This window comes from Heterodontus francisci, chromosome 37 (assembly GCF_036365525.1).
Source record: "Heterodontus francisci isolate sHetFra1 chromosome 37, sHetFra1.hap1, whole genome shotgun sequence".
In the NCBI taxonomy this organism is placed as follows: Eukaryota; Metazoa; Chordata; class Chondrichthyes; order Heterodontiformes; family Heterodontidae; genus Heterodontus; species Heterodontus francisci.
In genome coordinates, this window is record NC_090407.1 from 27,077,397 (window position 1) to 27,090,182 (window position 12,786).

The 12,786-nt window shown below is 50.0% G+C and overlaps 1 protein-coding gene across 1 annotated transcript in view; it reads right to left on the bottom strand.

The window, feature by feature from the left end:
- The window catches only part of fhad1 (forkhead-associated (FHA) phosphopeptide binding domain 1), a 135,007-nt gene that overhangs the window by 27,149 nt on the left and 95,072 nt on the right, over positions 1 to 12,786 (bottom strand). The window contains 1 exon segment of the mRNA XM_068017427.1: positions 6,927 to 7,060. Coding sequence (XP_067873528.1) covers positions 6,927 to 7,060 — 134 coding nt within the window.

Below are 12,786 nucleotides of genomic sequence, written 5' to 3' on the forward strand. Positions count from 1 at the left end.
AGCCTCTCACGCTGCCGGCCAGGAAAAGGAGAGAAAAAAAACCATTCAAATGAGGTCCTGCCATTACCTGCTTTTCTGGGTTTCCTGGCTTTTACACCCTACTGCCCCTCACTACCTCCCCATAAATATCAGGCCCAAGATAATTGGCAAAAGATGGGAGATGAGGAGAATTGGTTTGCATGGCGAGTTACTATGATCTGGGAATGCATTGTCTCAAAAGGGTTTCAATAGTAACGTCCAAAAGGGAACTGGATAAATACTTGAAGGGGAAAATAATTGCAGGGCTCTGGGGAAAGAGCAGGGGAGTGGGAACTAATTGGATAGTTTTCAAAGAGCCGGAACAAGCACGACGGGCCAAATGGCCTCCTGTTGCTGTATGATTCTATGAAATTACACATCAAGTAAAGTATTTCAAAAGAAATCTGCTGGAGTTCCCCATGCCTCCTGGAGGAAGTGGGCAGTGCACTAACTGCTGTCGCCGTGCTCTGTCAGTGTTTGATGCAGCAGAGAGCTCATCCCTTCTTGCCAGCATCCCTGAGGAGCCCCTGCTTCCTGATTCAGAGGCTTCACAGCTGCTTCCTCTATCTCACTCCATTTTCTTCAGCAGAAGCAACAGCACCAACGTGTTGGCTTTGAGTTTGAAGCATAAACACAGTTAGAGAGTGCTGAAAAAGCTGGAAAGCTTAACTTTCCTTAGTTTTGTTCTCAGCCTTGGCCAATAGGTATGGCAGTCAATGGAGTTGATGCATTGAAGATAAGGAATCATGGAAATAGGAAAGAATGTTCATCTTGTGTATCGAGTTGCCAACTATGGTTGGATGTATTCCTAGAGGTTTCATTACCGACCTTCCACCTCCAACCATCCCACCTCCGAACTCCTGCCATTGGTCACCCAACACATCCATCCTTGCAGAGCCTCACCTTCCCACACCAGTTGGAAAGTGAAAAGACCCTTCATTACCAATTGGATAATACTTGACAGTCAGTCAAGCAGCCTGTTGTCCCTCCCTCAACCACCGCTCATCTCCAACTTAAATAAACACAAGTGTTCAAAGAATATTTTAACAACCACAATATTTTACAATGTCCTTATGACTTTTCTCCTGGCTTGCTTTTCATAGAATCATAAAAATCATAGAATGGGTAACAACACAGAAGGAGGCCATTCAACCCATCATGTCCATGCTGGCTTTCTCTGAGCACCACTCAACTAGTCCAACTCCTCTGGCTTTTCCCTGTAGCCCTGCAGATCTTTTCTCTTTAGATAATTATGCAATTCCCTTTTGAAAGCCACGGTTGAATCTGTCTCCACCACAGTGTTCAAGAGATGAATCTTTAATTCCTCCAAGGTAATCTTGGCATCCCTACTCATGTACAATCTGCCCTGCCATGGATTCTAACCTACCCATTTGGTTTTCTGAGAGAACGATTTGTAGAAATTGTTCCTATTCCCCGACCACAATAGAGCAAATTTTCAACGGATTCACCCATCCTCAACATTGGTTCAGTTACTAGCAGTTTTGCCTCTGAGTCAGAAGGTTGTGGGATCCAGCGACATTCCAGGCTTTGAACACCTGATATAGACAGTAACTCCAGTACAATTGCTGAGGAAGTTCGGCAATGTGCAAGGTGTTCTCAACAGGATGAGGCGTTAACCAAAGATGTTCAAGATCATGTGGCTCTATTCAAAGCGCTATTTAAAGTCACCTGGGTGTCCTAGCCAATGCTCCTCTCTCAGCTAAAACCAGATTAACCAGTCATTGTTGTTCGGGAGAATTTGTTGATGCAGATTGATTACCATATTTGTCAGTGCCAACAATCCTGGCTTCCTGCCCTCCACACACAGCCTTCCCCCTTCACCATCTGCCATTCGCTGCTCATCCTGGCAAACGCCAAGCAATCTCTGGGATTTAAAAGAGTCGTTTGGTATACAGAACTTGAGTCTTGCTGAAAACAGAGGCATTTTGTCGAAGCTTTTTGTCATGCCCTCATCAGGACAATTCTCAAGAATACCAATCAGCACTCTCTTCTCATACAGTATAAATTTGTTGCTTTCCCTTACATTGGTATTCTTGCAAATTGTCCTGATGAATGCAAGACGAAAAGCTTCGAACAAAATGTCTCTGTTTTCAGCAATACTCAAATTTAAAAGGGGTTGGAGAATTACATAGAATTTACAGGTCATTAGGCCCATCTGGACTGTGCCGGTGTTTATCCTCCACATGAGCCTCCTCCCACCCTACTTCATCTCTATCGACATATCCTTCTAATAAAAGATAATAAAGGAAGTCTTCACATGTGTAAGAAAAGCGTATCAATATGTTTTAACAGCTGGTTTGAAAAAAAGAACTGTAACAGAACCAAGAGACTCAGCCCCAGACAACTGATGGGAGAACTCAAGCTATTTCTGTTAACAGCGAAACCAGGAAAATGTACTTCACAAACAGGATTGCGAGAATTCAGGGATTCAGTTCCCAGAGGAGGACTGATAAATAATCAACTCAGGTATTTCAAAGAGAAACAGATATTTACTTGGGAAGTACAGGGCCCCGATTTTAACTGCAGGCCTGTTTTGAACAGTGAGGCCTAGCTCGCCTGCCTTTTTCAAAAATAAGACCCAGGGTATTTTAACTTCCAGACTTCATTTAAATCCTTCCGGATGACCCTCTCTCCTGTTCCGAGCACAAAGTAATCAGTAAATGGCGAAGATTGTGTGGCTGCCAACAGCAGGTAGCTTTTGGGATCGGCTGCTGGGTTATTCTTGCAAGGGGTCCCTTGATCCCTTGGAGGGGTCATGGCAGGAGTGAAGACCAAAGCTTTCCTTGTGGGCTTAGAGGAGCACTCCTGCTGGTAGAGTTAAAATTGCCCCCCCCACCCCCCTCCCCAGATGCTAAGAGACATGGAGAAAAAAATTGAGGAGTGGGATTAAAAAGATAGATCTCCTAATCGGTTGTTTTTAAACTGGAGGCCATTCCTAAATACTCTCACTGTGGATAGATTTTATAAATTAACACAGAACTTTTGGGCAACAGGAATTCAACAGGCAACATATCAGGAATTCAGACACAGAAGAGAGTGCGATCTGCGCAATTTTCCAGCTGGATGCGTTATGCCCTGTCCTCCGTGAGCTGTGGCTCAGTGGGCAGCACTCTCACCTCAGGATTCAGAAGATTGTCTTTCAGCCACACTCCAGAGGCTTGAGCACACAATCTAGGCTGACACCCCAGTGCAGCACTGAGGCAGTACTGCACTGTCAGAGGTGTCACATTTTGGACGAGACGTTAAGCCAAGGCCCCATCTGCCATTTCAGGTGGATGGAAACGATCCTGTGGCATTACTTTGAAGAAGACAGGGAAGTCCTCCCCCGGCGTCCTGGCCAATATTGATCCCTCAACCAATACTTAAAAACAGATTATTTGGTCATTATCACGTTGCTGTTTACAGGAGCTTGCTGTGTTTCCTACATTATAACAGTGACCACACTTCAGAAGTACTCCATTGATTGTAAAGCACTTTGGGATGTCCTGAGGTCATGAAAGATGCTATATAAATGCAAGTTATTTGCCAGGACCACAAATCTATACAATCTGCACCCTCACGTAATCCATGGATGTGAAATACAGTGCCTATATTACTAAACACTCAATACATGGGACTCTTCAGCGTTTGCAGAAGAAAATAGAGTTTAACACAAACTATCAACTAGTAAAGAGTCACAAGCGAGTTAGTTGTATCTCAAAAGGTGTACACTGTAAAATAAAGCAACGCTTCTTAAATTAGCTCAAGTACAAGTTTTGCAATCATGCAGCCAATGACTACCTTGCACCCAAAATTTGCATCAACATGTAACTTGTTAGGCTTTCAACAAATGTTCAAACATTTGGAGAACCCCCATTAGTTCAAATGTTAAACGCAGTGGCAGCGTGTCACTGAGCCACACAGAGTAGAAAATACTGAGTCAACTGATCTTAACTGTGATGGTGAAGGCGTCTACAACTAGTGTTAGGAACCCTGGGTTAGGAAGGTTCCCCTGAGCCCTACAGGGCGTGCCTGTAAACGTCGGGTGAGAACATCATTGAGTTTGACTGAGATGCCTCCTGTGCTCGAATAGCCAGTCTGCTCACTGTCACAGCTCACTCACATGTGGAGGATGGTCATTTCGATGAGAGAGAAAAAGGGGCAGAACTAATTGAAAATCAAACTGTTTTAATTTCTGTTCTGGGAGAATTAAACAAAAGAGCCTTTACAGAATTCAGCAGAATGAATTATTAAAGAGTTCACTGCAGGGAACGGCACACAGCAAGTCATATAATGAGCTATTAAATATAAAATAATGTGGGGGAAAATTGCACTGTTTTGATTGAACAACTTACATCAGTTTTGTGAACTGATACTTCAAGCCTCTGAAGAGCACTTCATTGGATGAGCATCATTCTCAGTGAGCTGACCCACAGAGGCACAGTGCAGGCAGCAGCTCGCTCTGGGGTAAGTAAGCGTGCAGCCCAGGATTTTGTCCCCTCACCCACCACCGCCCTCCTGAAGGCGTAATGTTCCTCAGGTACTACCAGCTCCCGATACCTCATTAGTTACAACGTTCTAACTCGTGAGCTTGGGCCGAGCATGTCAGCTTATCTCAGTGGGCAGCAGTTTTGTCCTGGAGTTAGAAGGCCCACTATAGAAGCCAGGCATGTACTCAGGCTAATGCATTAGAGCAGTTCTGAGAAAGTGCTGCACTGTTGGAAGTGCCGCCTACCAGATGAAACATTAAACTGAGGTGTCAATTACCTGCTCCAATAATTGAGGATGTTAGAGAACCCATGGCACTATTTGATGCATCAATATTTCCAACAAAACAGGTTAGCTGCTCACTGTTGTTTGTGGGTTTTTACATTGTTGGCAAAGTGGCCACTGAGTCCATTGAATAGACTCTGAAACTTATAGCACAGAAAGAGGCCATTCGGCCCAACGTGCCTGAGCCAGCTCTTTGAAACAGTAGTCAAGCTTCGCCCCGTATCCCTGGTTTTTGTCTGTAACCTTGTAAGTTCCTTATCCTGAAGTACCTGTCCAACTCCCTTTTAAATTTATTTATGGAATCAGCTTCCAACAGCTTTCCAGATCCCGACAACCTATATATCAACAGCCATTGTAAATGAACTGCGAGATGGTTCAAAGATAACAATAAGGTGCTCTATTAATGTCAGTCTTCCTTTCTGTTCTAACATGTGGGGAATTATAGTCTGACCGATTGTGTCCCCACACCTTGCAGCAGGGCTGCTGGACAGCAATCAGCAACAGGAAGCCTGGCCCAGGGATACAAGGCCAACTGTAGATCCCTTAATACTGCTAGCTGAGATCAGCTAACTCAGAAGGTGCTGGGCTCGAACCCTCCTCCAGACAGAACCAGTGAGTGAAGCTGAGAGCTCTGGTTCCAAATTAACATCCAGACAGACATCTGTGTCTGGTGGCTGGACCCTTCCCACTCACCGTAAGGTTTGTGGGAGCGCATAAAGCCCTCCCACTGTATAGGACTAACCACTCTGATCTCCAAGAGAGAGTGAAGAAATGAAAACAGCAACAGAAAATCCTCCAGAGTAGCACAATTTACATTGTGAACAAGAATACTGCTTGCTCACATTATCACCAGAGCATTAAATAGCTCACTAATTAACTAGGAACTGACCCTATTAGTGTAAAAATAAGTGCTTGTAAATTTATTAACGTTGACATTTTGGGTAATCCCCTTAATCTTTTAATCCCATTTACCATTCGATACAGATGAGTTCCACCAGTTCTGATATACCAGACTTAAAGCCAATATCTTTGCTGGGTTTTTAAATACAATATCTTCCTAAATATACAATTATAATATACATCCCTGCAAAGCTGTGTATATTGTTATATATCTGTGAGACTGAATGGATATCATCAAAGCTCTTGATTCCCTGCCAGATGCCATAGCATCACCTTGTAAAACCTGCCCCCTTGTGGTCATGCAGTGATCAGCAACATGGCAAAACCAGGCTACCAAAATGGGAGCAATAGAGAGAACCCAGAACCAGTAACATATGAGAAGATTGCAATGAGAAAACTTAAAATGGGAAAGGTGACAGTTATAACAGGGTTAAAGGAAGGCTGGGTAAGAACAATTAAAGCTCTGAGCTCGATTTAGAAAAAATACTTTTATTTATACCATGCCTCTCGGAAGTGTCCCAAAGTGCTTGTAGAATACTTGGCAGCTACTTTGCACAGGACACCATCAAGAAATACTAGCAGGGTGAATGGGCATTTAATCCAATTTTGATAATGTTGGTTGATGGACAGTTGTATGTAGTGAACAGCGTTACACACAGAGAGTTGGATGTAGTGTTGGATGATGTACTGGGGGCAGGCGAAGGGACACACACACACACACCCATTTCCTGTGAAATTGCACCCTAATCTTTGCTGGTCGCAGAGGAAGGGAAGGGGGACTAACTCGGATCAGGAAGATATTCCTGTAATTTCAGGTTTCTTTTTAATGACAAAAAGAGAAAAAGGTGTCTGCTTGAATTCTGAAATAAAAAGGAAAATGCTGGAAATGCACTACAGGTCCATTAGTATCAGAAAAGATGATTAACTCTTCAGATCTAGAGCACGTTCTGGTGAAGAATCATGACTGAAATATCATTAAACGCATTTTCTGGGTTTGATTTTTTACAGCGCTGGAATTTTCCTGGTCTCTCACTGCCAATTTAAGTTCCCTTCTGCTACTTTGCAGCTCCCTTTACTACGATTAAACATCTCTGTAAGAAAAATCAATTACTTAAGTAAATGACTGTACTTATGATATGAAGTTAATGAGGTCTTTTGAATGAACAGCCTGGGACACAAGGGAGCTCCATGGCAATCACCCAGCACAGTAAACTGCAAACATTTGCAAGCATTACCATTTTAGCTTCATGAATACTCTGCAAGGAGCTGCCAAGGGATTCATCACCGCTGAGTGTTCGCTGCGTCTGCAGATCCACCAGTTCCTTCTTCGGAATGGTCACATGCTTCAAGGCCTGCTCCTGGCTGGTCCCTGCCAAAGCCAAAGGTTCAAAAGAAATTTAAAGCAACAACAAAGCTTTTGCAGCCAGTTTCTTACCCCACCCCTGCAATTAAACTAAACCTTAGGTTAAGAATTCAAACAAACCCTTGCGCCTTCCCTCGCAGAGCATTACCAGGCACTTTTGAAAAAAATGGCTTACACTTCTGATCCTCTCGAATCGAATGCCTCCAGGCAGAGAAAGGGAAGCTAGAAATGCCTGTTATGGGAACGTCAAACCAAAAAGTGCCCTTTAACATGGTCACGCTGCAAGAAAAAAAAGACAGTGACATAGCGAGGATGGGCAGAGAGAAAGCATACGAGAATGAAAGAGGGAGCGAGCACAACAAGGAGAGAGGAAGACACAGCCAAAGAGAGAGAAAGCAAGATAGCAGAGCAATAAAGACACAGGGCAACACACAGATAAACAGAGGGGAAAACAACAGACAGAGACACACACAAACAGAAGGATAAACAGAGATAGGTGTAGCTTAAATTTTATTTTGTTTTCCACAATTATAGAGGGAGAGTCTAAAAAAGAAAATAGGGAGCATGTTTTACTCCTCTCCATCTCTGACAGAGCACGAGAAAGACAGAGACAGAGAGGCACATATTTGAGAGACCGACAGACACATTTAGAGGGAGGCAACTAGAGACAGAGGAACATATATTTAGTGAGAGAGACTGAGAGACATATATTTCCAGAGACAGAGGGAGACATTTAGAAAGACAGAGACTGAGAAAGAGAAACTGAGAAAGTAGTAAAACTGGCGCTGCTCAATTTGACACATAAAAAGAATTGAACCCAAAACCCACCACCCCTCAATGGCCACGATCGCTGCCTCCACAACCCACCAAACTGTAACCTCCACTCCCTCCTGCCATCGCCACTGCTTTTCCCCACTCCCTCCCACAATTGCCACTGCTCTTCCACTCTCCTTCCTGCGATCACTGCTACTCTTCTTCAACTATTCTTCCCAATCCCTCCTTCCATCACCGCTACCTTCCCCACTCCCTCCTTCCATCGCCACTACTCTTACCCACTCCCTCCTTCCATCACCGCTACCTTCCCCACTCCCTCCTTCCATCGCCGCTACTCTTGCCCCTCCCTCCTTCCATCGCCGCTACTCTTCCCCACTCCCTCCTTCCATCGCCGCTACTCTTCCCCCTCCCTGCTTCCATCGGCACTACTCTTCCCCCTCCCTCCTTCCATCACCACCACTCTTCCCCACTCCCTCCTTCCATCGCCGCTACTCTTCCCCACTCCCTCCTTCCATCGCCGCTACTCTTCCCCACTCCCTCCTTCCATCGCCGCTACTCTTCCCCACTCCCTCCTTCCATCGCCGCTACTCTTCCCCCTCCCTGCTTCTATCGGCACTACTCTTCCCCACTCCCTCCTTCCATCGCCACTACTCTTCCCCACTCCCTCCTTCCATCGCCGCTACTCTTCCCCACTCCCTCCTTCCATCGCCGCTACTCTTCCCCACTCCCTCCTTCCATCGCCGCTACTCTTCCCCCTCCCTGCTTCCATCGGCACTACTCTTCCCCCTCCCTCCTTCCATCGCCGCTACTCTTCCCCACTCCCTCCTTCCATCGCCGCTACTCTTCCCCACTCATTCCTTCCATCGCCGCTACTCTTCCCCCTCCCTCCTTCCATCGCCGCTACTCTTCCCCACTCCCTCCTTCCATCGCCGCTACTCTTCCCCACTCCCTCCTTCCATCGCCGCTAGTCTTCCCAATCCCTCCTTCCATCGCCGCTACCCTTCCCCACTCCCTCCTTCCATCGCCGCTACTCTTCCCAATCCCTCCTTCCATCACCGCTACTCTTCCCAATCCCTCCTTCCATCGCCACTACTCTTCCCCATTCCCTGCTTCCATCGCCACTACTCTTCCCCCCTCCCTCCTTCCATCGCCGCTACTCTTCCCAATCCCTCCTTCCATCGCCACTACTCTTCCCCACTCCCTCCTGCCATCGCCACTACTCTTCCCCACTCCCTCCTGCCATCGCCACTACTCTTCCCCACTCCCTCCCGCCATCGCCACTACTCTTCCCCACTCCCTCCCGCCATCGCCACTACTCTTCCCCACTCCCTCCTGCCATCGCCACTACTCTTCCCCACTCCCTCCCGCCATCGCCACTACTCTTCCCCACTCCCTGCTTCCATCACCACTACTCTTCCCCACTCCCTCCCGCCATCACCACTACTCTTCCCAACTCCCTCCCGCCATCGCCACTACTCTTCCCTAATCCCTCCTTCCATCGCCGCTACTCTTCCCCAATCCCTCCTTCCATCGCCGCTACTCTTCCCCCCTCCCTCCTTCCATCCCCGCTACTCTTACCCCGCCCTCCTTCCATCGCCACTACTCTTCCCCCCTCCCTCCTTCCATCGCCACTACTCTTCCCCCCTCCCTCCTGCCATCGCCACTACTCTTCCCCACTCCCTCCCGCCATCGCCACTACTCTTCCCCACTCCCTGCTTCCATCACCACTACTCTTCCCCACTCCCTCCTGCCATCGCACTACTCTTCCCCACTCCCTCCTGCCATCGCACTACTCTTCCCCACTCCCTCCTGCCATCGCCTCTACTCTTCCCCACTCCCTCCCGTCATCGCCACTACTCTTCCCCACTCCCTCCCGCCATCACCACTACTCTTCCCCCTCCCTCCCGCCATCGCCACTACTATTCCCCCTCCCTCCTTCCATCGCCACTACTCTTCCCCACTCCCTCCCGCCATCACCACTATTCTTCCCCCTCCCTCCTTCCATCGCCACTACTCTTCCCCCTCCCTCCTTCCATCGCCACTACTCTTCCCCACTCCCTCCCATCGCCACTATTCTACCCCCTCCCTCCTTCCATCGCCACTATTCTTCCCCCTCCCTCCTTCCATCGCCACTACTCTTCCCAATCCCTCCTTCCATTGCCACTACTCTTCCCAATCCCTACTTCCATCGCTGCTACACTTCCCCACTCCCTCCTTCCATCGCCACCACTCTTCCCCACTCCCTCCCGCCATCGCCACTACTCTACCCCTCCCTCCTTCCATCGCCACTACCCTTCCCCACTCCCTCCCGCGATTACCACTTCTCTTCCCCACTCCCTCCCGCGATCACCACTACTCTTCCCCCTCCCTCCATCGCCACTATTCTTCCCCCTCCCTCCTTCCATCGCCACTATTCTTCCCCCTCCCTCCTTCCATCGCCACTACTCTTCCCAATCTCTCCTTCCATCGCCACTACTCTTCCCAATCCCTCCTTCCATTGCCACTACTCTTCCCAATCCCTCCTTCCATCGCCACTACTCTTCCCCACTCCCTCTGCCATCACCACTGCTCTTCCCCCTCCCTCCCACCATCGCCACTACTCTTCCCCCTCCCTCCTTCCATTGCCACTACTCTTCCCCAATCCCTCCCGCCGTTGCCACTACTCTTCCCAATCCCTCCTTCCATCGCCGCTACACTTCCCCACTCCCTCCTTCCATCGCCGCTACTCTTCCCCACTCCCTCCTTCCATCGCCACTACTCTTCCCCACTCCCTCCCTCCATCGCCACTACTCTTCCCCCTCCCTCCTTCCATCGCCGCTACTCTTCCCCACTCCCTCCTTCCATCGTCACTACTCTTCCCCACTCCCTCCCTCCATCGCCACTACTCTTACCCAATCCCTGCTTCCATCGCCACTACTCTTCCCCCTCTCTCCCGCCATCGCCACTACTCTTCCCCCTCCCTCCTTCCGTTGCCACTACTCATCCCCACACCCTCCCGCCATCGCCATACTCTTCCCCACTCCCTGCTTCCATTGCCACTACTCTTCCCCACTCCCTCCTGCCATCACCACTACTCTTCCCAATCCCTCCTTCCATCGCCACTACTCTTCCCCACTCTCTGCTTCCATCGCCACTACTCTTCCCCACTCCCTCCCGCCATCGCCACTACTCTTCCCAATCCCTCCTTCCATCGCCGCTACTCTTCCCCACTCCCTCCTTCCATCGCCGCTACTCTTCTCCCTCCCTCCTTCCATCGCCACTACTCTTCCCCCTCCCTACTTCCATCGCCACTACTCTTCCCCCTCCCTCCTGCCATCACCACTACTCTTCCCCCTCCCTCCCGCCATCGCCACTACTCTTCCCCCTCCCGACTTCCATCGCCACTACTCTTCCCCCTCCCTCCTTCCATTGCCACTACTCTTCCCCACTCCCTCCTTCCATCGCCACTACTCTTCCCCCTCCCTCCCGCCATCACCACTACTCTTCCCCCTCCCTCCCGCCATCGCCACTACTCTTCCCCCTCCCTACTTCCATCGCCACTACTCTTCCCCCTCCCTACATCCATCGCCACTGCTCTTCCCCCTCCCTCCCGCCATTGCCACTACTCTTCCCCCTCCCTACTTCCATCGCCACTACTCTTCCCCCTCCCTACTTCCATCGCCACTACTCTTCCCCCTCCCTACTTCCATCGCCACTACTCTTCCCCACTCCCTCCCTCCATCGCCACTACTCTTCCCCAATCCCTCCCTCCATCGCCATACTCTTCCCCACTCCCTCCCTCCATCGCCACGACTCTTCCCCACTCCCTCCCTCCATCGCCACTACTCTTCCCCCTCCCTCCTTCCATCGCCGCTACTCTTCCCCACTCCCTGCTTCCATTGCCACTACTCTTCCCCACTCCCTCCCGCCATCACCACTGCTCTTCCCAACTCCCTCCCGCCATCGCCACTACTCTTCCCTAATCCCTCCTTCCATCGCCGCTACTCTTCCCCAATCCCTCCTTCCATCGCCGCTACTCTTCCCCAATCCCTCCTTCCATCCCCGCTACTCTTACCCCGCCCTCCTTCCATCGCCACTACTCTTCCCCCCTCCCTCCTTCCATCGCCACTACTCTTCCCCCCTCCCTCCTGCCATCGCCACTACTCTTCCCCACTCCCTCCCGCCATCGCCACTACTCTTCCCCACTCCCTGCTTCCATCACCACTACTCTTCCCCACTCCCTGCTTCCATCACCACTACTCTTCCCCACTCCCTCCTGCCATCGCCACTACTCTTCCCCACTCCCTCCCGCCATCGCCACTACTCTTCCCCACTCCCTCCCGCCATCACCACTACTCTTCCCCCTCCCTCCCGCCATCGCCACTACTATTCCCCCTCCCTCCTTCCATCGCCACTACTCTTCCCCACTCCCTCCCGCCATCACCACTATTCTTCCCCCTCCCTCCTTCCATCGCCACTACTCTTCCCCCTCCCTCCTTCCATCGCCACTACTCTTCCCCACTCCCTCCCATCGCCACTATTCTACCCCCTCCCTCCTTCCATCGCCACTATTCTTCCCCCTCCCTCCTTCCATCGCCACTACTCTTCCCAATCCCTCCTTCCATTGCCACTACTCTTCCCAATCCCTACTTCCATCGCTGCTACACTTCCCCACTCCCTCCTTCCATCGCCACCACTCTTCCCCACTCCCTCCCGCCATCGCCACTACTCTTCCCCCTCCCTCCTTCCATCGCCACTACCCTTCCCCACTCCCTCCCGCGATTACCACTTCTCTTCCCCACTCCCTCCCGCGATCACCACTACTCTTCCCCCTCCCTCCATCGCCACTATTCTTCCCCCTCCCTCCTTCCATCGCCACTATTCTTCCCCCTCCCTCCTTCCATCGCCACTACTCTTCCCAATCTCTCCTTCCATCGCCACTACTCTTCCCAATCCCTCCTTCCATTGCCACTACTCTT